This window comes from Eucyclogobius newberryi, unplaced genomic scaffold (genome assembly GCF_026437365.1).
Source record: "Eucyclogobius newberryi isolate DKJ021-1_F unplaced genomic scaffold, fEucNew1.0.hap1 SCAF_16, whole genome shotgun sequence".
NCBI classification, from domain to species: domain Eukaryota; kingdom Metazoa; phylum Chordata; class Actinopteri; order Gobiiformes; family Gobiidae; genus Eucyclogobius; species Eucyclogobius newberryi.
In genome coordinates, this window is record NW_027315790.1 from 25,130,828 (window position 1) to 25,153,847 (window position 23,020).

General features: G+C 39.4%; 5 protein-coding genes across 12 annotated transcripts in view; 1 reads left to right on the forward strand and 4 right to left on the reverse strand.

The window, feature by feature from the left end:
* Window positions 1–2,539: 2,539 nt before the first annotated feature.
* Window positions 2,540–3,877, forward strand: mycbp (MYC binding protein). The gene is made up of 5 exons (XM_072448099.1): window positions 2,540–2,680; window positions 2,888–2,963; window positions 3,030–3,078; window positions 3,188–3,317; window positions 3,667–3,877. Exons 1-5 carry the CDS (start codon window positions 2,666–2,668, stop codon window positions 3,709–3,711), a joined length of 315 nt encoding a protein of 104 aa, XP_072304200.1. The 5' UTR covers window positions 2,540–2,665; the 3' UTR covers window positions 3,712–3,877.
* Window positions 3,878–4,865: 988 nt separating this feature from the next.
* On the reverse strand, window positions 4,866–7,233 carry LOC140362060 (gap junction alpha-9 protein-like). The gene is made up of 2 exons (XM_072448090.1): window positions 7,150–7,233; window positions 4,866–6,560 (listed from the first exon to the last, which is right to left on the reverse strand). The coding sequence occupies exon 2, from the start codon at window positions 6,534–6,536 to the stop codon at window positions 5,040–5,042; it is 1,497 nt and encodes a 498-aa protein (XP_072304191.1). The 5' UTR covers window positions 6,537–6,560; window positions 7,150–7,233; the 3' UTR covers window positions 4,866–5,039.
* Window positions 7,234–8,522: 1,289 nt separating this feature from the next.
* LOC140362055 (uncharacterized) lies at window positions 8,523–12,586 on the reverse strand. Its single transcript, XM_072448075.1, has 6 exons — window positions 12,412–12,586; window positions 11,449–11,555; window positions 10,569–10,670; window positions 10,314–10,494; window positions 10,194–10,235; window positions 8,523–9,545 (listed from the first exon to the last, which is right to left on the reverse strand). The coding sequence occupies exons 1-6, from the start codon at window positions 12,462–12,464 to the stop codon at window positions 9,338–9,340; spliced, it is 693 nt and encodes a 230-aa protein (XP_072304176.1). The 5' UTR covers window positions 12,465–12,586; the 3' UTR covers window positions 8,523–9,337.
* Window positions 12,587–12,785: 199 nt separating this feature from the next.
* LOC140361464 (fatty acid-binding protein, liver-like) lies at window positions 12,786–14,296 on the reverse strand. The gene is made up of 4 exons (XM_072447175.1): window positions 14,106–14,296; window positions 13,690–13,862; window positions 13,034–13,123; window positions 12,786–12,962 (listed from the first exon to the last, which is right to left on the reverse strand). The coding sequence occupies exons 1-4, from the start codon at window positions 14,170–14,172 to the stop codon at window positions 12,912–12,914; spliced, it is 381 nt and encodes a 126-aa protein (XP_072303276.1). The 5' UTR covers window positions 14,173–14,296; the 3' UTR covers window positions 12,786–12,911.
* Window positions 14,297–14,668: 372 nt separating this feature from the next.
* pleca (plectin a) overlaps window positions 14,669–23,020 on the reverse strand; it is a 144,417-nt gene continuing 136,065 nt past the window's right edge. For all 8 annotated transcript variants that reach the window (XM_072448076.1, XM_072448080.1, XM_072448077.1 and 5 more), the window contains 2 exons: window positions 15,535–22,292; window positions 14,669–15,460 (listed from right to left, as the gene is read on the reverse strand). In XM_072448076.1, coding sequence (XP_072304177.1) covers window positions 16,065–22,292 — 6,228 coding nt within the window. In that variant the 3' untranslated portion in view covers window positions 14,669–15,460; window positions 15,535–16,064. The remainder of the gene's footprint in view (window positions 15,461–15,534; window positions 22,293–23,020) is intronic.

Below are 23,020 nucleotides of genomic sequence, written 5' to 3' on the forward strand. Positions count from 1 at the left end.
ATTATTTGACAGTTGTTTTCTCTGTTTGACTGAATAAAAACATTTGTAAAGCCTTGTATAATTTGGCAGGACAAAACAAATAGAATTAAAATCAAATTCAGCCTGTTTTGATTCAGCAGAAATGCAAGACAAGTGCAGGTCTTGTGTTCTTATCGTATCGAGTGACGTAAATAAATGTTATACAACAACCTTCCTTATTATAGAAGGTTAAAAAAAAAAAAAAGGAACTTAAATGGCATTTAGAGGAACTTAACTTTTTCACTTGCTTTTGATACCTATATTCTCTGATCACAAGTGCTAACGTTCTTGGTTTTATAGGGCTTAAATTTACCAGCAAATAATATATTTAAATTTAGCAACAAACAGAAATTAAGTAAATGAGAATGATGTGTTCTATTGTCATGTATTTACATATAATAATACACATACAATAAAGATGACACCAAGTGGCATTCGTTCTGTTCACATTATTCGGATGATACGATTGAAGATTTTAGTTACGTTTATTGTGAGAAGAAACAACAATTTTCTGATTATGCACTGACCCATTGACACCTTGACAAAACTTTCTTTATTATCTTTGTCTTATACGTTACAACTCCTCTAGTCTGTGAGCTGCTTTATGAAATCAAACTTTTAGTCAAGTAAAACAAAAAAAAGGCCTAGGAATCAAATAATCTTCTGGACATCCCTTTTTACCAACTTCTGTGTTTTTTTGTTTTTTTAAATTGACTTGAACTTGAGAAACCTGTTACATTCAGCATTTTACAGTTCAAATAATGGACATTGTCAGGAAGTGTTCTGTGTGAGAAACTGTGAAGTAAACATCAGTCAACTTAAATCTATACTGACTATTGACACATCTGCACTGATCAATACATTATCAGTGCAGATGTGTCAGTACATGTCAAAGAGGAGTGTTTTTTTCTTGAATAAGTGATAAAATATCACAAATATTTAGTGCAAAGGGTATGTAAAAAGTTAATTGTTTAGAGACTGTACTTTTTAAATGATGGTCCCTTTAATCCAATTGTGACAAAGACGTTGAAATGTAAAATGCCAGTGCAATTACATTTATATATTTTTTAGAATTTGTCATTATTTTGAGTATTTTGTAGAAAAGCAACAATTTATATTTTTTGTTGCGGCGAAAACCCTCTTTGGATTATGACCTCAACTATTTATTATTGTTTCTTATTGGGCACATCTATACGTTTAATTGTCAAGTATGTGTTCAATTTTTTTTTTTTTTAAGATTTTTGTTTTACTTTGCACCATTCAGACCTTTTTTTTTGCCTGTTTAGGACAATTGAAATAATGCTCTCAGCAAATACTGTCTCCTGTGGCATGTGACTGCTGTGTGTGCTGCACGAGCATCCAACAATCCTGAATGAATGCGTCATGTATTTTAACTACTTAATGACAAGTATTGTATCATATTTGTCATTAATAAGTGGTTATAGTAGATGTATATAATGGATAGCTATGGATTTTTTTTTTTAAACCAACAGCGCATTGGACTGTGTAATTACCCCCAAGTAACATAATAGTTAAATAGTACTTATCTATTTGACTATTATACATTTGACTATCATGTGATCAAAGGCATTTTGAGGAAATGTGTGTGTATTATAATGATAATAAGCACCGGCTGTATAGTTTAAGGGAGATAGAAGATAATGAATGATTAGCATTGCAAACAGACAAAGTGATACATTGTTATCATAAAATAAAAAAGCAAGATTTAGAAACACATCAGTAAACACACTTAAGGATCATCTCGTTATTACTGACTTTCAGAGAGTAGATAAGATATCACATGAACAATAGACAACATCAACCAACCAAACAAAAAACACACATTATCAATAACTGTTTTGAGGGACATCAGACATCTCTTGAGAATAAATTTAGCATCCAGCCAGACTCTATAACAAAGTGTTGTTGTTGGTTTTTTGTTTTGTTTTTTACAAATAGCTAGGAAAGACTTACCTTATAAACTGTTTACGACATTGGTCTGTTGGTTGTGAATGACACCGGTCAGTTTTACAGCTGTTTCCGTTAAAAAAGAACAAACTCCTATGACATTCCTCTTATCTCCTTTTCACTTAAAACCAGTCGACGAAAAGACAAACACATACTCATGTTTACAGTTTTTATCGAGTAGAAGAGAGCAGGGACACTGTCGGTCACAAGATACCGGCATAACAGATGGGTAAAGGGCTGGATAAGATATGTCAAATGAAGAATGGCGGAATATCATGATCCATCACCATTATAGATCGATGTCGGGTGTACATCTGGCTTTCGGAAGTGACGTACACGCATTTGGCAATTTGCACCGCCCACTTTTTGATCGACGCTAACCTGTTATGATGTTGTTAATTCATAATTTACCGTTTCAAATATTTGATGAACCATCAAGAAAATGTTCAGAGGTTTCAATCGTTACTATCAACTATAATGTGTTTATTTAAAAATATATAAAAAGCCTGAATAAAAATGATCTAACAGTCACTTCCGTGTGTCGATCATGCGTCGTTATGGTAACCGGTCTACTTCCTGTAGTCCTCCGAAAGGCAAACAAACCAGCTGCAGAAAGTAGCTTAATTAATGTGTCACAAGTTGGTTAGAAGCGCAAAATTGTCAAGATATCAACGCAACCATGGCCCATTATCGAGTAAGTATTTTCTGTTTAAATGTCGTTCATTGTGTTGATGGTTTGTCGTTGCCATGTGTAGTAAAACATGCTAATTTGCGGCTAATGTTAGTTACATTGCAATGCCTTTCAATAAAAAGCACGCCTAGCTCACTTTGAATAGATTCTGGCGCTGAAATGCACGCAACGTTCCAGTGGTTCCCAAAATTCTGACAGTTTTCGTTGCAGACTTCAAACGAGTCCAAAAGGGAACAGTTCAGAAGATATTTAGAAAAATCTGGAGTTCTTGACACATTGACAAGCGGTAAGTGAATTATACAATTGTTTGTTTTTTGTCTTGTGTGATTAATAAAACGATTTCTTGTTGTAGTTTTGGTGGCACTCTATGAGGAGAATGATAAACCCAACAATGCGTTGGAGTATCCTTTTGTTGAGCAAAAAACACAAACTTAGATACACATTATATATAAGCATGTGGATGAATAAGAAGGCATACATCATCACGAGTTTTCCTTGACCATGGTAAAGTTTCGTAAAACTTCACCTGGGAGCAGCAGGTCCAGAGCCGGCTGACACTGAGGCTTTGAAAATGGAGCTGTCGGATTTACAACAGAAGTGCAATATGCTGATGGAGGAGAACAAGGAGCTCAGGAACAGGGTGAGCCAGGAGGACCACCGTTAGGGATATTACAGAAATATACATCTCATCAATAGAGGTTTCTGGGCATTTTTTTTCCTTTTTAAGGCAGAGGGAATTGCATAGAGTAGCCAATGTGAAGAAATTACTGTTATCAAACACATTTCATAAACTGGAATCCTGGATCCCTTTTTTTTTTGACAAATACTGTACCCTATTTTTCCTTCCCACTAGTCCACGCAGAATCAAGATTAATATGGCACACATAATGGGAAAATACTGTCCCATGAGATTTGGATACAGTCTATGAATTCCTGAACATAGTAAGGAGGACTAATCCACTGATGTATGTTTCCTATTTCTGTCACAGCTGATGCAGTATGAGCCAGCGCCTGACGAGGGAGCTGCTGAATAGAGGAGCAAGGTGTGGTGGAGTGAAAAGAAAGAAAAAGATTGTAGTATTTTTGTAATACCTCTTTGTTTATTACATAATTATGGATGTACAGTGATCACACAAACACTGATTCTTTTGTTATTTAACACGCTTCATCTGCCCTCTTAAAATAAACACTTTACCCCAGTATTTAGTATATCATTGGTCCAAACATTACATTTACATTCAGCCATTCATTATTACAAATACAGTTTAAGCACACATACAACAGGAATTATAAAATGTCAATTTTAAGACATTTTAAAATTGATAAATGATCTCCAATCCAAATTTATTCTGTTTTTTCAAGTTTAAAGGCAAATCGTTTGATACAAAGACATTTCTTTTAGATTTATGTTGCATCCAATCATTTTGCACCACAGACCATACTATGTAAGTAAATGTTATGTTCCTAATTCAGAGCAACATGTTGGTGACATAAGTTACATTTATAGATTGCTTTTCCCTTTTCTATTGATCTTCTAATCATTCAAAACAAATACATCAATAACTGTCTCCGGCCTGCTGTGGCCACCGGGAGACTGGGGATGGTTCTTGTATTATCAAAGTACTTTTCATATTATAGAAAATAGCAATTGTGGGGACCTGCCCTGAATCAGAACTCACAAAAACAGGTGCTCGTCGGACCAGTAAGTTTGGATTGTAGTGAGAATGGATGGCAGAGGCACTGTGATTTGCATTAAATATGTGATCACACCAAGATGTTTTGACAAGCATTCATCAGGTGCCTGTGTTCTTATTTAGGGCTTAGGCTTAATTCGACAGTACAGTGCAGCATGAAATGAGGATAAGGACATTGCAGAAAATTGTTATGAGCTGGATTCAAACTCACAATGTTGTGGGCTGCGCCACACGGCTGGCATGTGTGCTGTGTGCTATCCACTCACCCACAAGTGACACCGCTGTATTTTTCATTGTAATTTTATAAGGCTCGTTTGAAATGTCTCACAGCCAAAGATGTGCTTTGAAAATAGACTAATCGAACACCACCTTATGACTGCCCTGTAAGTTATTGATGATTACAATGCAATCAATTAACTTTGCCTTGTGGTGACTCTGGACTGTTCCACAGAATGGCAGAAAACTTAATGGAAAATGTTCCAAAGTTTTGGTCCAACCTGCCCAAATCCTTACTCACTTTTTCTACTCCAAGCATATTCACTTGGAGTGCTCCCTTCTGCCAAATATAAAAAGGTTCCATGATGAAGCCACATTCTTTTGTCATTCTCATCTCGTCTGTGGTCATTCTGTCATGTCCGATTGGTGCTTGGAAGAGTATCTTGTCTAGTTTATATCTGCAGATCAGTGGGTGCTCGTCTGCTGCTTGCACTACTCGTCGCTGACACTCTTCGATTTGGAGATGTGGCCGTGGGACTGTTACTCTCCCTCGAATGTCGGGACGCTGAACTCAGCTCCTCGGCCGAATCCGGACTTTGGGACCTGCTTTGAGACTTTTTGCTCAGCTCAGCTTTGGATACAAGCCTCGCTCTTGGTCCCACGCATCTCAACTTCATACTGTTGTTATTCCCATGATAGGAATCGCCGCTATCGGAACCAGTCCCTTCAACCACAGTGGAGCAATGCCATGGTGGGCTAACTCTGCGAGACTTCCTCAGCAAACTTGTCGGCGCCTCTGTTACTGGGAGTGTAGGGTACTCGGATCTGGGACAATCCATATTCTCGTGCTGGGATGACGACCCTTCTTCGGGATCATCCAGTTTGTCACCAGAAGGCGATCTCGTCTCGCTACTTGTGTTGTTCGAATTACTATTTTGCTCAGTCGGACTCAGGACATCGTCTTTGCCCTCTTTATGGATATCAAGCTTTACTCCCGGGTCGCCTTGAATTGGCACAAAAGCGGACGACCCGCTCAGAAGAGGGTAGTTCGGGCCGTTGCCTTGCTTTTCTAATAACAACGTATACCCGCTCGGCGCCGTCGGGATTGTGGTCTTGCGTCCCACAGATGTCCCAGTGCAAACCTGATGCACCACCGAGTTCTTTTTGGATTTGCTGTCGTAGTAATCATCCAAGTCGTCCTTTAAATGCGGATAGAAGTCCAAAATAATCTTCTTGATCCGCTTGTAACCCAAATGCATGATCTCGAGGAGGCTCAGAAACATCGAAATGCAGGCAATCACCTGCATAAACATCATAAAAACTGTCTTCTCTGTTGGCCTCGAGACAAAACAGTCCACCACATTGGGACAGGGCTCTCGTTCGCATTTGTAAAGTGGACTTAAGCGATGCCCATAGAGAATGTATTGTCCAGTCATGAAGCTTCCCTCCACAAAAGTCCTGGTTACAATATGCGCAACATATGTACACAGCAGAGACCCCCTTAACGGCGCTTTGTTGAGTTTGCTCTGCTCCAGCTGTCTCATTTCTTTCTCAATCCGCCTTCGAACTTCGACCAACTCGCCATCCACAGCTTCTAACTCGCGTTTCAGAGCCACTTTCTTGCAATGACGCTCTTTTTCCAACGCGCGAAGCTGGTATATAGCGTGCCCCATGTAAACCAGCGACGGCGAAGACACGAAGATCACTTGAAGGACCCAGTAGCGGATGAGGGAGATGGGGAATGCTTCGTCGTAGCAGACGTTTCGGCATCCAGGCTGGTCCGTGTTGCAAATGAAGTCTGATTGCTCGTCGTTCCACACGTCCTCGGCCGCGACGCCTAAAACCAGCATTCGAAATATGAACAGGATGGTCAGCCATATCTTGCCGACCATAGTGGAGTGGATATGGACCTCCTCCAAAATCCCCCCAAGGAAGTTCCAATCTCCCATGGTTCACTTTAGTTTAGCAGGGTTCTGGAAGAGAGAAAATGACTACTTCTGTTAATGTATTCACTTTTGCTTATGGCTTTGGGGTTACGGGAATCTTCTCAACCAAAAACAAAAGCATTTAGTTTTCAGTATGAGTCATTTAAAAGCAAACTGTTGACATAACACGATTATGTACTTTAAAAAATCAGATATTTGACATATTTAGTGTAAATTATACTTGTCACTTCTCTAAAGTTTTACATATTAATTGTTACATTTTGTGTTTTTTAAAACACAAATCCAGCTATAAAATTGCTATAATTTTAAGGATTGGATGGACTATAATTTATTTCTATTATTTTTGTGCTTAATATAAAACAGATTTTTTTTGTACAGCAATGAAAGGATCTCACTAAAATTTGCCAAGTAATGTTATGAATACATCTTATGAGTAAAACAAAATCTAAATATAATCTGATGGAGTGCAGTTTCAGTGGTTTTAGAGTGATGAAAAACTAGCACAATAAAACATCCTTTGAACGGTCAAAGTTATCAAAATGTACATGTCTAAATAGGTAGCTAAATCCATGAATACTTAAAATGACCAAATGTACTTCTAAATGTAGGCACTTACCTCTCATCTTAGATATTATGGCCGTCTTCCATTGACAGAGCATTTAGAAAGTCCTGTTGTTTTTAGCTGGGCTGAAGCCTGTTGAGTGTAGAGTGGAGTCTGAGCTGGGGTCGATATTGTGGCATGGCTGTGGTCCCTGCAGCGGTCAATCTGAGTGGGACGTCCCGTCATTAGAGCCAGTGCTCTTCAATATTGGCTTGGATCTCGTACTGAACCCATAAGGCCCCTGAGCTGGGATGCACTTTGTAAACAAGAGGTGTCATGACAATAAGTTGGCGTCATGTTTGGTCATTTCTAGAATCCATCTATATTATTGCAATAATTTAATTTAGTATTATATCTAACACTGTATATTTTTGACACATTTATTCCTGTTTGGAAAAGTAAACAAGAGAAAAGCCTAAAGAACTTCGACCACCATTTTTTTTTAGCTTTCTTCATCACTTTGTACATATCTAAATGTTTGCAAAGTCACAGATAATTGTTAGGAACTATGACAAATAAATACATTAAATTAAGAAAAATGTAACTAGTAGTAATAATAAAAAATATCTTAAGGCATTACATTTTTTTCTTACTCAGGTCATTAGTGGCCTATTCAAGGTTATTTTAGCCATCAGCACCAACATACAATGAACACAATAGTGAAAATAGTATTCTTCCTTCTTCTTCTGTTTTAATGTGATTAGCATTAGAGGGATCATTGTAAAACTGTTACATTAATAAAATTAGTTTTGTATATAGTGTTGATAGTTTGATGTGCTTGACAACCACCACCGTGCGCCTGTATTGACTCGCGTCTGTTTAATACATTTGTTCTGTAATTATTGATGGGGCACGTCCAATTTCACGCCTGGCTGATGCTTCACTGTGGCCCCAATTTAAAATGTCCACCACTGCACCATGTTCCATTTTCAAAAATCAATCCGTGTAGCTGGATGCAAGACTGTCTAACTTTCACGGCAAATAACAGAATATTATGTGCTTTTTCATTCACACTTTAAAAAACAGAAGCTGAATAGTTTTTAAATTTATTGGGGATAAATATCTTACATAATGTTCAAATCTCCATGTGCAGCCGGCCGCAGTGTCGTGAGTTCAAATCCCGATTTCGACATTTGCTTTATGTCCCCCCCTTTCTCTCTCACCCCCCATTTCACACTTTCCTCTCCTGTCTAATGACTACGGGCCAAAATATTTTAAAAATAAAATCAGACTGGAAAATGTCAAAAGCCAAAGCACAAACTTGAGTTAGTTATGAATTATTTGAACTTTGGATAATAGGCTGACATGGAGTGAAGGAACGCCTAACAATGATCCTGAGTAAAAATATCCTGTGTTACTGAAAAAAAGTCAAGAAACATGTATTTGAGGATAGCCTGGTACTGGTTTATTACTCAAAAATAACAGCTTTTCTATTATTAGAGGCTAAAACATGCAAGTGACAAGAGTTGTGAAAACCACCATGTAAACACCAATTAAGTCCTCATTTGGGACATTGACAGAATCACACTTTGAAAAGTTCAATTTTAACAGAAAAAGAAAAAAAAAGTTTATTTCAGGTAAGTCACTGATGCAAGAACACTTTACGAGCAGCTTCTTCTGCACATTTCAAACTAACCAGGTTTTACATGACCAAAAACCTACAAGCAACTTGTTAAAAACATTTACCTTCCTTTTCACAGAGAGTTCAGCATTCTGCCCAAGTTGTTCTGATACTCCAGAAATTACTTTGAAGAACTTATTTTAGGGCAATGTTTTGAGTTAAAACTATTGAGTTAAAACTATTGACCCAAAACTATTTACAAACTACTGGGCTGCACTTTGGCTGTAACAAGGCCTAAGATTAAAGTACATGCAAAGCCTAACACAAGTTTGACGCTTTACCTTCTTTTATAAAACATACCAAATCCAATAGCTCAGAAAAAAAGCTAGAATTACAAATTTCAAAACTCGACAGTGGAATGGATCAAACTGTCAATAGGTAAAAAAATACTGGTTTTCTTTAGCAAATGATGCATAGGGCTTAGGAAACCAGGTACTACAAATAAAAGACTCTTTGCAAGCAGAGCACTGAACACAAACGACTGTAACCAACCAACAGCACTTAAAACGTAAAAGGGGACAAGCTTTTTACAAATGGTTCATAGGACGTTACATTCATGTCACACACTCTTTCGACATCCTCCTAGCGGCCTCCAGACTTTCGTCCAGCCCAGGACCTGGAGCGTGAGCGGGACCTGGAGGCAGAGCGCGAGTGAGTGCGCGAGTGAGTGCGCGAGGATCTGTGCCGCGGCTTCTCCTCAAAGTTTGGTGCAGCTGTTGGTTCCTCTCTGGGAGTGGCAGAGCGAGAGCGGGACCGGGCCCTGGACTCACGACGAGGCCTCGGTCTGTACCTGAGCACAGGAGAAATCATATCAAAATCAAGGTTATATGGATCCAGAATGTGCTGCTTTAAAAAAGCTGTGGTTAGTTATTTCTACCCGTTTAACCCTTTTATGAATCTACCTTCATGCTGATTGAAACTGCACCCTCTACCACGAACTCCCAGTTGTTCTTTTCGGTTCTCTTTTGTTACCTGCCTCGTTTTCACCACAAGCCCCTTTGGGCAGGTGGTAAATGCTGGAGCTTCACCGCAGAAAGCGCATTGTTTATCAGGGAAACTTGAGCATGTCTCCTTTCCTCCGGGGCAGTGCTCGTGGCTCTGTGTCCCGTGTGTGAGCGACACAGGAGAGAGCCACGAGCACTGCTGCTCACATGCGCCCGGCCCACACTGGATGCTGTGTGTTGTGGTTCCTCCGCTCCAGGCTGACCAGTGTGGGACGTGTGACACAAGGAGAGGATGTGGACAGGAATGAGCAGAGATGAACAGGAATAATAATTTTGAGATAAATTATGAATAACAAACCATTCCACATGCAAAAAATGCACGCAGCTGAACAGTGTGACCGAGCAAGATTTTGGGTTGCTAATAGCGATGAAATGAGTTTTCTAATTACACATGTATTAAAGTGATGGTTGTTTTGAATAAATGTGCTCCTCACCCGCCATCTTCATGACTTTTGCTTCTTCGTCGTCGGTGAGATCTAAATAAAAAGTAAAAAACAACAACATTTTATTCGGGCACCTTCATAGTCCAAAACCCTGAGAAGTGTGAGACTCACTCTCGAGGGCTCTGTGAGCGACGGCGATGTCGGTCATACGAGGGGCTGCGGGAGCGATAGCGCTCGTGACTGCGTGATCGTCGCCGGCGACCGTCTCGGTCATAATCATCGTAGCGGGAGGATCGCCCTGGGGACCGGTCCCCTGGGGACCGCCGCTCCTTACCCTTCATCTGGTTTGGCGCTGGTAATGAGAGCAGCAGTCAGTGACAGACATTTAATAGTGTGTGTTCTAATGTATTAATAAATAATACGCACTCTTCCGGTCACCCTGCGCAAACTGGATCTCAATCTGTCGACCGCAGACCCACTTTCTGTCCAGACTGTGCAGTGCGTCCTCAGCATCACGCACATCTTCAAATGTGCTGCGTAGTTAAGGGTTTTGTGGATTCATGGCATTGGGTGAGGTCACAGAATATGAATTAACATTGAAATTACTTCTCTAATGTGCTACATATAGTCAAAGTAATGTTCAATACTTTTTAGCAGACTTTGTCATGTTGTGTAGAGTTTGACTTAACATTGACAGTTCACTCCGTTTTCTATAGAGATTAAAGATGAAGCAGGCTATTCAATATACTTTGAGAATTGACAAATGAGAAAATCAAAACAGTGAAGATTTGTAATTAGTTTAGAATAAAAAGGATAGTCTTGGACATAAGAGGGACAGCTGATTTTGTTATCAAATCGTTTTGAGAGGATACAAAACAATACAGACTTGTTACCTTGACTTGACTTTGACTTCATCTTGATCTTTAACCCTTTAAAATCGATTCGCGCAGACAGACTTCCTGCTTTGCTTTCTTGTCTTAAACCTTTTTCCAAGCCTCGTTTCCGAGCCCCTTTTCCTCTTCATGCTTTACTTTCTTTTCTTTGTCTTTCAAACTTTCACCCTTTCACTTTTGTTGCTTTGGCCTCTTTGTCTTTACGGCTACTACAGCTAATGGGTCTTTGTAACTCTTTGTGGCCGCTCCACAACTGGACGCTTTTACATTTTCTGAAGCAATAACAGAGAAATAGTAGTGTGTTAGACATTTTATCAAAAATATCTGCAAAAAACAGACAGACAAAACAGCAATCCTGGTGACAAAAGTATTAGTTAGACACTGCAAATATAAAAGACTCATTGATAAAGGATATTGAATGTATGCAAATCCTCTGGGCAGACGTGTATAGAAGTCAAGAGGGATGTAGACATCTACTACGGGCCCATAGCGGCCAAACTCACGCCGCAAATCCTCAGGCCTGAACATCGTAAATACAAATGTAACTCAACAGCCCAAAGGCAAGAATAAATAGAAGACTTACCCCTTCTACACTGTGACATTTATGATTCTACGGTTTAGAATGTAAAACATCCTCTTTTAAGTCTATAACTGTAGGCACATTCGACCTGCTATGGTCAATTTAACGGAATCCCTCCCCAAAAAAATCATAGGATATGAAAGTTATTAGAGGCGGGAGATAGACCAAACAAAAGAAACACATTTTGTTCATATGCTTGAAAAAATTACGGAAACATCTAGAGGAATCTTCAAAACAAGCACATAAAGTAATAATTATGCAGGTTTGTTGTTAGTTTCATGTCCATGCTGATTGATTCTGATGTTCCATTCACGTTTTGTGCGATAGCCCTTTTAAGTACATTCCCGGTGAATTATTGAAATTACTCGGATATCGTTATCAAGATAATAAAAAATAAGAGATAGTAAATGTTGTAGATTTTGGCCAATCCTGCCATCAATGGTGTGTTATGGTCTCGTTTTGTCTTGAGCCGAGATGCTACATTTAGCCTCCACGTAGACAGCATCGGCGGCATTAGCTTTAACATTAGCTACATATCTACGACTCAAGCGCTTTGAAGTGGATATGCACAACCGAACCACACACATTCCTGCCGTTTTAAAAGGGTTTTAACGGTATTATTTGAGAACTGTCGTCTGCTCATTGTGAAGTGCATCAACACGCGTTTGTATTTTGGATTAACATTTTTGATGCCGCCAAGTTAAAACGCGCTATGATTAGCTTCGCAGAACTCCCGTCTTATACTGAGATTCATTTAGCAGAACTCTTTTGAAAATGGTCACGTCTGTGCACTCACCTGGACTCATCTGCGATGTTCCGGACAAACAACGAGGTATTTGGAGGCCTCATAACTCTAAATGTCAAATTAAACCGCTGTATGTAGAAGAATGTTAGCAAGGCAAAACCCTCAGCTAAAGAATGCCACACGCATGCGCACTGATAAGGCGGCTAGGACTGTTTCTTCACGTAAATCAACCGAGTGAGACATGAGTGAGATGGATCAGTACCGCCCCCTGCCGGACTTTCACTAATATAATATGTATAATAGTGTAAACATTGGGAACATCAGCCAAATTATCAGCGTGATTCAATGTAAGAGGGGTAAAATACTTTGAAGACAACACAAATAACAACTATTGACAACATAAACAGATTTAAAAAAAGTTTAATTCTTTTAAAATGATCCATTGACACACACATTAGAGGCCTGAAGTTATAAAAGCCTTCACACATTATGTTTTATGTTATGTCTTTTTATTCCGACAGTTCTTCAAACTGCGTCGAGCCAAAGTTGAGTTAGACTCGTTTACTTTTGCTGATGAATGTGACAGAGCCCGCAGTCACTTTCTAGGAATAAAGATATAAAATAATAATATTTAAAATATGTGTTTTGTGAGAGAAAAAGAAAAAAAACTAACCTCCACCATGTCCTCTCCTTCCATCTCTCGAACAGAGTGGATTTTGTTTGAATCTGTGATCAGCTTTCCATTATCCTCTTTGACAGTACACTGAAAAGGAGGCCAAAAAACAATACCTCTACTTCAAACCCTTGTAGGCTGTTAGTTTTTCATCAAATCTTCACTACTTGAACTGTATGTAAAAATCACACATGTCTTGTAGGTATTCATATAACTATTGTTAAATTATTTTATTGCATGAAAAGTACTGCTAGTCGTGTTTTTCAGAATGAGGAAATGTTAGGACAGTTGCTGTAAGAATTTAAAACTAAATATTATTTTAGGTAACTAAACCACTGCTGCAAATGAACAATTTATAGGAGCACTATGTAACTTTTTTTCTTGTCTCCATGGCATGGGGATGATATTGCATTGCATAACATGAAAACTTATGATTCGCTGCCCCACAGATCTGACCTGTAACTTGGCATGATAAAGGAATAACATCTCCTTGGTAACAAGCAGGAGGCAAACCCTCTATCAGAGAAGTTACATAATGCACCTTTAAGTAGCCTAAATATTAGAATAAGTGAGTATTAAGTGGTGATCTAAATTATTTTTTCTTTTGCCTAATATTTGATTTTGCTCTCTTCTTTAAGCCTTTCTAATTGACTCACCTTAAACTTGCGCCCGTCCAGTCCAGTGATCTCTGACTCCTTCCCGATGCTGAAGGAGTTGACAGTGGTGCGAACTGGAGTTTGTATAGTGTAGGTGAAGTCTTTGCCATTTTGTTCTATTATGATCGTTGGCTTAATTTCCTTACGCATTTTTATAACCATCTCAGGTGCACCTTAAGAAGAAACATCAACCAATACACTTTAGACTGCAAAAGGTGTTAAAATGTTTTTGATTCAAAATTATAATCTGATTTTTACTAGATTGGAACACATCTTGAAATCAAGTCAACAAATTAAATTAAAACTGTCTACTCATATGCAGCCCAAACACAAGATATTCTGAATTCACGTCAGTTTGCCTCACATTTAATTTGTCTGTAAGATTTCCATAATTATATCAAAATAACTAGCGTTACCAACTGCTTTGAGAAACTCCTCCAGGTTTTCCTCAGCGTAGACTTTCCAGGTTCCAGAGAAGTCCATGTTTTCTGCAGATGCTGTCGTGAGTGAGGCTTGAAGGCGTGTGTTGTTCTGTTGTCACTTTCCCATCGTCCTCCTCTGCGTTGGTAAGTTAGGGACCTAAACCCTCCCTGTTATTTAGGAGTCAGTGTATTGTCAAGGGAGGCACTTAAAGGGTGGGATCTATACAGTTTCAATGATGGAAAATTAACGAGATGAGCTTTCCATAAATTCAATGTATAATTATTTCAACAGAAAGTCATTTTTATTGGTGAGTGGCAACTGTAAAAAAATAGGACTAATATTATTTATATATCTATATTTATAGTCAGAAGTGATTATTTGAAGTAAAGACAGCCCCTTGGCATTACAATTGTTTTCATAAGATCATAATATTGTTGGTATCTTTAGTTCATTAATTTGTGTTTTATACTCCCATGGGCCACTGCATGTTGGTTACCATATCTATTTACCATTCCTCAAAACTTCTCAGTAAGATAGACACACACATAAAAGACAGTTTTTCATTTCCTTATTTATTTACAGAGCATAAGGTGTTACAGTAAAATTCCTTGTCACCATTTTATAAATACACCGTTCAGGTTTGATAACCCTCAATAAAATACTTCCTTCAAACCTTTTGAAACATAAACATGTTTTTGTTTCTGCACCTTAAATGTTAGTGTATCATGCAAAGCAGAAATAATGATATGGTTTTAATTATTGCTTTGAAAACAAACAAAATAAATGTCATAAAATAAAATGCACATATGGTGGATAAACAAAATACTGGAGCTGGTGCAAAGCTTTAACATGTTTTCAATACAATGTTAACACATGACTTTCAGCGGTAGTGCTCTAAGTATCTTTAATATACAGTACAATACTTGTCTATTAGAAGTCCGACTCAAACGGGAGACAGATACAAACAATCATTGGTTTTAGCCCTGTGTACGGATTGTGATAGCGATAGTACAAATGTTTTTAACCTGAAAACATTGGGAAGCTGCTTGTTCAGTCATGCATCAGTCAGTTTACAGTGGGATCACTGCACCATCAAGTTAGAGGCTACTACACTTCACTGCTTTAAAGTGATAAAGAGTATTTGCAGGCACTTACAGAAGCTCGATTAAAGTCTTTTTAAAGTTGCTATTGTTAAAATGGTCCATTGTAAAAACAATAGATTAAAATATTACTTTAGCACATGCTTTTTCCAAAAAAATCATATAAAATATCTGTTTACAGTGGTTTGGTTAAAATAAATGGCAAGAGCCGCAGGAAGACGTCTGAGCAGGAAGCCGGTGAGAAGACACTATGGAGGCAAAAGAGAGTGAGGTTTTACAAAAAAAAAAAAACATTTTATCAAGATAAATGTATCAAACTTACCTTTTGAAATTTCAGTATGCACATTGACCAGTAGGAGTTTAAGATTTAACTCTTCAGAACCATTTAGGAGTTGAGTCCATTGGATGTTTGAATAAAGGCTGCTTTGTTGCAGCATAATCCAGGCTTTAATGGTCATAAGTGAACTTCAGAGGCAGATCTTGATGTTTGGCATTTCAAAATAAAGAGGTGTGGTTTTTCTGGGAATAAATTCTGCTCTGCAGAATGGCTAATAAATCTTTCTTTATAATATGTCTCTAATTTCACAAATATATACAGATTTTGTACAGCCAAATTTTGTTCAGAGATGGGCACTTTTCAAAACTTTTAAAATAAAACTCATTCCTATCATAAGAACATTTCCATAATATTGATGAGCCACAACTGCTAAATAAAATAAGAAAGCATAAGTAAATAAAACAATATACATCTACTAAAATAATTGTATAAAATAAATCTAAATCTTGTAAAAACTACATGCAGAGTAGAATAAAGGTCATCTTCAATTGTTTCTAGGCAAATGGTGACAGTTCTCAGTAGCGGCGAGTGTAGCTCGGGGATGAACCGTAGGCGGCGGAGCTGTAGGACGACGTGTTATATGAGGTGGAGGAGAGGCTGCTGCTGAAGCCGGATGCTGTGGCGTCGAAGCTTCCTCGCCGAGACCCTGACCTAGAGCCACTCCTTGACCCGGATCTAGAGCCGGTGGCTGACCCAGAGCCGCTGATGCTGTAGGGACTGTACAGGCCTTTACTCGACTGAGAGGAGGCTTCGAGCAACCTCAGTCCCGTCCCCTCCTCAATCATGCTCCTGTCCATGGCGTCTTTGTAGGAGATCTTCAGTTTAGTTTTGGGGCAGGTGAGGTATTTTGAATAAGCGCTCACATCTCTGAGCTTTTGTGCCGTGCGTGCCTCCAAGGTTCCTTTCCTCACGGCGTCATCAATGGAAACTCTTCCAGTGACGTCTGGTTCGATCAACCCTCCCGTCAAATACTGGACTTCAAGGAACCTCTGACCAGCTTCGTAATACAGCCATCCCTTCTTTAAGGCTTGGGCAGCAGACATTTGGCTTTTGGTTCTTGGGTCTTCAAAACCATTGTAGGCCTTTTGTGCAAGAGTGATACGGTCAAGCATGATTTTATCAAGTAGTCCTTTGTTCACTGCATCTGTTACTGAAAACCTCTCGCCTGTGTTTGGGTCAATGATGCCACCAGTGCAAGCTTGAGCCTCAAGCAATCGTTGTCCTGTAATATTGTCCACTAGATTCCTATGCATAGCCTCTGTTACTGACACCTTCTCTAGTGTTTCTGTGTCTAAGATGCCCGCCACTGGTCCAGTTTCCTCAGTGGGGTCATTCCATGTAGTTGCTGGTGTTTTGATTGATGGAATTGGACTCATAGTGTAGGAAGAGGAAGATCCAAATGAGGACGAACGCGATCTATTTCCGCTTGCGTTCCCGGAAAGCATGTCTGCGAATTCTGTAATAGACAAGGTGCCACCTCGGTATTGATCCAGTGCTGATTTATCAATAAGACCCTTTGAAATGGCATCATCAATATCATACTGTCTCCCAGATCGCCTATCGATAATCATTGACTTTACAACGCCATCGGAAGAGGTGATGGTTATCTCCTCCCATTCGCACTCTTGTTCGGCCAGTTCAATGTAAGTCTGGTGGTCAATCAGCCCCTTTTGATAGGCTTCATATACCGACATCTCCTTGCCTGTTTCTGGATCGACAATGACCACTCGTCTCTTGCGAACAGAGGACTTTGACGATGTCTTTCTCTCACGCTTCTTTTCTTTCAGCAACAAAAGGGCAAAGCCAGTTTCCGGATCCGTCATGCACCTCTCCATAAGCTGAAGATAGGTGAGATTTTCCTCTGTGTTGGGGTCAAAAAAGCCTTTGGTATCATCTGATGGATCGGTAAGGATTTCATTCATTTCTTCATCAAATAGCCCACGCTCATAAGCCGCTTCGACTGGCAAACGATGACTTTCTTGTGGATCAATAATGCCTCCTGTTGCAATTTGAGCTTCTAGCAAACGGATACCATGATCTTTTAGGATTAACCCCTTTTTCATGGCTTGGAAAAGAGAGATGACTTTACCGGAGTAGGGGTCTCTGTAGCCAGTTACGGCACGTTCAGCCGATTGCAGTTTGTCTTTGAATTCTGGTCCTACCACTCCCATTTTGACAGCTTCAATGACGGTAAGTTTAAGATTTTTTATTGGGTCGATCACATACCCAGTTGCGGCTTGGGCCTCCAGGAGCTCAAAGGCGGTACCAGGCCGAATCATGGTCTTTTTCATGGCTTGGTAAATAGACAGACGATCTTTGGTTGATTCAACATAGACACCAGCGATACAACTTGTCCCTTCAAGATACTTTTTGAGATTTCTGCTAACCTCCTCTACAGTGATAGTTCCTTCTGTAAGTTCATTGTATGTCTTTTGGTCGATGATTTGTGAACGCAACAGCTCCTCAATCGTAATTTGTTTTCTGAGACCCTTGAAGAGCAAAGCACGATCAGCTAGTGACAATACACGCATGCCCGTTTCTTTATCAATTCTACTTCTCTTAAGCAATTGAGCATAAGATTGTTGTTCATCTGTGGTTGGATCAATGTAACCTTTAACGTCACAACTTGGTTCTGATATCTTGTCCAGTGTATCTTTATTGATATAGCCGCGTTGCATGGCCACGTCATTGGGCAGGCGGAAGTAATATTCTGGATCCACCAATCCACCTGTTGCGTTCTGAGCTTCCAACAGCCTCAACGCATAGTCTTCTGGGATTAGACCTTTCTTCATCGCCTGGAAAATTGAAATAACTTTGCCGCTGTATGGGTCTCTGTAGCCAGTGACTGCTCTTTCAGCTGATAGGAGCTTGTCATGTAGTTCGGGACCAACTAGACCTTTGCGGACTGCTTCATCAACTGTCAACAATTCATCTTTGATTGGATCAATTATGAATCCAGTTGCTGCCTGAGCTTCAAGAAGATTCAAAGCAACTTCTGGCTTCAGCTTGCCCTTTTGCATCGCTTGATAGATGCTGATTCTCTTAGGCACGTCTGACATAATACCAGCAATGCAACCAGTGCCAAAGAGGTACTGTTTAACTGTAGGCATTTCCATAACTTCTCGAATTGTCATTTTTTCTTGCTTCAGAAGATTGTATGTGTGCAAGTCAATTATTCTTGCATTGTAAAGCTCCTCTATGGTTATTCGTCTTCTGATAACATCACAGGACATGCCTTGCTCAATCTTCAAATCCTCTCTTTGCTCAATAATTTCAATGATGATGATAAGCATTCTGTCTTTTGTAATTTGACCAAGACGGTATTGTTCCAGAAGCCGTTGTTTTTCATTATCTGGCAGCATGTTTGAATTCATGACTTCCCAAATGGTCATACTCTTTCCTGATGCACCTTTCACTGGAATATCAATTTGTGTATTGGCCAAATCAGTTTGTGCTTGCTCTTCTGTAACCTGGTAGGATTTTTCGACAGGTTCCGCTTCTACTTTGGAGACTGGCAGATAGCACAAGCCAGAAGTAGGATCTCTTGTACATTTTTCCAGCAATTGCTTGTAGGTAACATTTTCATTTGTTTCTGGATTTGTGAAGCATTTGACATCGCCTGAAGGCTCATTGAAAGATTTGACCATTTGCTTGTTCAAGCATCCACGGTTGACCGCCACTTCATTGGGGATGCGGTGGCTGCTAACCGGATCAATAATACCACCTGTGCAAAACTGAGCTTCAAGAATAGGAATTGCATGTTCTCTCAAGACAAGCTCCTTCTTCATGGCTTGGAGGAGGGAGATTTTGTCCCCGGTGTATGGATCTTTATATCCAGTCACAGCTTTTTCAGCCAACAGCAGCTTTTCATGAAGTTCTGGTCCAACAACTCCAGCCTTAACAGCCTCATCCACCGTATATTTCAGATTTTTCACGGGATCACTTATAAAACCAGTACCAGCTTGTGCTTCCAATAGTGCCATAGCTGTCTTTGGCTGTAAAATGTTCTTCTTCATTGCTTGATAAATACTCAACTTTTCATCCCCCATTGTGACACCATCAATTAGAGCTGTTCCTTTGAGATATTTCTTCACAGCGTCACTCTCGCCCACTTGTTTAGGTGTGATTTGACCTTGTTGAAGCTTTTCAAATGTAGCGTTATCGATTAGGTTTGAATCTAGTAGAGAATCAGCTGAGACGGGAGCCCGTAGGCCATCAAATGGAGCTGCTGCTTTCTTCTTGTCCTCTGTCTCGCCCACCATTGTAACAACAATCGTGATTAGCCTTTCAATTGTGACTTGACCCGTTCGATATTGTCTGATCAACTCAATCCTCTGCTCTTCTGTGATGTACTCAGAGTGAATAATCTCCCAAATTGTAACTTTTCTACCTTTGAATGGCCCATAGTCAAGATCCATTGTTTTCTGCATAGCTTCTTTAGCCGTAGACTCTGTTAACTGTTTGTCCTCCTTCGGTTTAGGCGCCTTCTTTGACAATGCAAGCAATGGCAGTCCTGTCTCTTTGTCAGTGACACATTTACTCATGAGTTGTTGATAGGTAGCATCTTCTTGCGTATTTGGATCACAATAAACTTTTGTTTCCTCACTTTCCTTGTGTAGACTCTTGTTAGTTTCTTCATCAAGGTATCCACGCTTGACTGCAACACCGTGTGGGATACGATAGCTTTTGACTGGATCTACAATTCCTCCTGTTGCCAGTTGTGCTTCGAGTAGACGAATACCTTGATCCTTCTTAACGAGCCCTTTTTTCATGGCTTCAAATAGTGAAATCTTTTTGCCAGAATAGGGGTCTTGATAGCCATTGACAGCCCGCTCTGCAGAAAGTAGTCGCTCATGCAACTCTGGTCCAACTAGCCCAGACTTAACTGCCTCATCTACAGGGACTCTTTCATTTTTAACTGGGTCAATGACAAATCCAGTCGCTGCTTGAGCTTCCAGGAAGTTTAGAACAGTTTCTGGGGACAGTAAATCTTTTTTCATGGCTTGATAGAAGGGCATTTTCTCTTTGGTTAGTTCATTCACCAACCCAGCGATACTTGGCGTTCCTTGCAATGCCTTTTTCACTTGATCCATTTCAGCAATCTCCTTTACAGTAACTTTACCATTACTAAGTTTATTGAATAGGTCTTTATTGATAACTTTAGACTCCAAAAGCTCATTGGCAGAAACTGCAGACCTCAAACCATTGAAGACATTATCTTTATTCTTCTCCTTATCCTCAACAACAGTGATGACAATTTTGATAATTTTCTCGATAGTGATCTTGCCGGTTTTGTATTGACGAATCAGATCCTTTCTTTGGTCTACAGTGAAATATTCTGAATTGATAACTTCCCAGATGGTCAGATTTTTGCCTTTGAATCTTCCAAAAGGAATGTCCATTTTCGCCTTACTAAACATGTCTTTGGTCTCTGCATCTGTGAATGTCCTCTCTGTTTGAGCTGCTTTTTCTGTAACTGGCAAGATCAACAAACCAGTTTCTGCATCCTTTGTACATTTCTCAAGCAGTTGTTTGTAAGTTAGCTGCTCTTGTGTGCTTGGGTCGATGAAAAGCTTGCAATCATCGCTTGGATCTGTGAGTTTCTTGTTCAACTCTGGATCAAATTGTCCTTGCTTGTACGCTGTTTGTAGTGGCACTCTATGGCTATTAACTGGGTCGATGATACCACCAGTCGCAAGTTGAACATCTAGGTATTTTGTTGCTGGCTCTTTTTCAATTAATCCCTTCTTCATAGCTTCGTACAGTGATATTTTGGCCCCAGTGAAGGGATCCCTAAATCCAGTTGCAGCTCTTTCTGCCGACAACATCTTATCATGCAGTTCAGGACCAATAACCTCCTCTTTTACAGCCTCATCCACTGTTAGAAGTCTATTTTTCACCGGGTCAGCAATAAAACCAGTGGCGGCTTGAGCTTCAAGTAGCATTGTTGCTGTCTCAGGTTCAATCTTGTTTTGAGTCATGGCTTGGTAGACGCTAATTTTCTCTTTATTTGGAGTTAAGAGCCCACCAATGACACCCTGGCCTTGAAGACAAGCCTTTACTTTATCTGTTTTGGCGAGATCTTGCACTGTCGCTTTGCCCTTTTTCAACTTGTCAAGCTCCTTTTTGCTCAAGATGCCAATATCATGCAATCTTTCAGCAGGTACCTTCTCTCTTATACCGTCAAAAGCCAGGGGAGAGTCTCTCTTTTTCTTGTCACTATCCACTTCAACAGAGCCATTGAACACCTTCTTGGTTGTTGAGACAGTTGTCATGGTCAGAACCTGCTCCTCCTGTACTCTATCAGTCTGGATGTCAATCTCTTTAGTTCTGGTCGTGGTTGGTTTTTCAGCCGCAGCGCCCTCCAGGTTTTGAAGTCTTTCTTTGAGCTTTTTGTTTTCCGTTTCCAGAAGTTTTTCTTGCTCCAGTCTCTTCTTATCAATCACTTGCATTTCTTTCTGTTTGTTCTTCATCTCCGCTTCGGCCTCCTTTTGTTTCTTGAGGGCTTCATCTAAAACAGCTTGTAGTTTTTTCTGCTCCTCCTCCATCATCTTTCTCTGACGTTCTTGTTCGTCTTTGAGAGCTTTGGCCTTTTTCATTTCATCCTCTAGCTGTTTCTCTAGTTTCGTCTTCGCTTCTTCCATTTCTTTGTCTTTTTTCAGTAAAGCGTCTTTGTCTTGGATGAACGACTTCTGCATGAGGGCTTTCTGCTGCTCCACCTGCTCCTTTTGGGCATTGGCCATCTGCAAGAGGAATAGAAGCAATAATAAGAGAACAGAGATGGAACACTTAATAAACACCAAAAGGTTTGCTAGTGCTGACTTACTGACTAATCCCTTTTTCATTCAACAGTAAATGTGGCCAACTCAATGGCCTTAATATCTTAATGTCATTGTTTTGTGATCATCTAAGATTTTGTAACAGGTTGTGGTGGGAGTATAACCCTAATCAATTTTATATGAACCAGTTGAGTCTATTCTTTTTATAAAACTTTTTTTTTCTTGATCAATATCCATAGTATAAAATGTAAAAGTTAATGTAATTATATTGAAACATTTCAACACAAAAAACATTTACGTGTGAATGATGACAATGAATGCTTTCTTTTTAACTTTCCCACTTTCCGCATACGCTCTGACAAACCAAAAATAAACATTTAATATGTAACTTGGTTTTCATTGTATTAAGTTAGTTGAGTATTACACTGGGATTATAATGTTATATCATTTAGATATTTTGCAGTATTGTGCAGAATGACATTTAAATGTAAATGCTGGTAGCTTGTTATAAAAGATATGATCAGAGGTTAGTTAAGTTGTATGTATTTTTCCATAGTCAGTTTATTGTATGTTTTTGGTGGCTAGTCAAATCTTCAAAAATCCTCCACTGACTATGGAATAAATTCATTTACAACAACAACAAAGCAATCTGACCAAGTGTTTGAAAATCCCAACATTTCACATCAAAGTCA

Bases quoted from the DNA above. Each gene is read 5' to 3' on its own strand.
- mycbp (XM_072448099.1), top strand. The intron at 2,964-3,029 runs GTAAGTGAATTA...TTCTTGTTGTAG, and splicing joins TCTTGACACATTGACAAGCG to TTTTGGTGGCACTCTATGAG. The intron at 3,079-3,187 runs GTATCCTTTTGT...ACCATGGTAAAG, and splicing joins AAACCCAACAATGCGTTGGA to TTTCGTAAAACTTCACCTGG.
- LOC140362060 (XM_072448090.1), bottom strand. From the start codon at position 6,536: ATGGGAGATTGGAACTTCCTTGGGGGGATTTTGGAGGAGGTCCATATC.
- LOC140362055 (XM_072448075.1), bottom strand. From the start codon at position 12,464: ATGAGGCCTCCAAATACCTCGTTGTTTGTCCGGAACATCGCAGATGAG. The intron at 11,556-12,411 runs GTGAGTGCACAG...TACGATGTTCAG, and splicing joins AACATCGCAGATGAGTCCAG to GCCTGAGGATTTGCGGCGTG. The intron at 10,671-11,448 runs ATCCTTTATCAA...TACGCAGCACAT, and splicing joins AGGATTTGCATACATTCAAT to TTGAAGATGTGCGTGATGCT.
- LOC140361464 (XM_072447175.1), bottom strand. From the start codon at position 14,172: ATGGACTTCTCTGGAACCTGGAAAGTCTACGCTGAGGAAAACCTGGAG. The intron at 13,124-13,689 runs GTGAGTCAATTA...CCTCCTTTTCAG, and splicing joins TGGACGGGCGCAAGTTTAAG to TGTACTGTCAAAGAGGATAA. The intron at 12,963-13,033 runs GTTAGTTTTTTT...CTTTATTCCTAG, and splicing joins AAGGAGAGGACATGGTGGAG to AAAGTGACTGCGGGCTCTGT.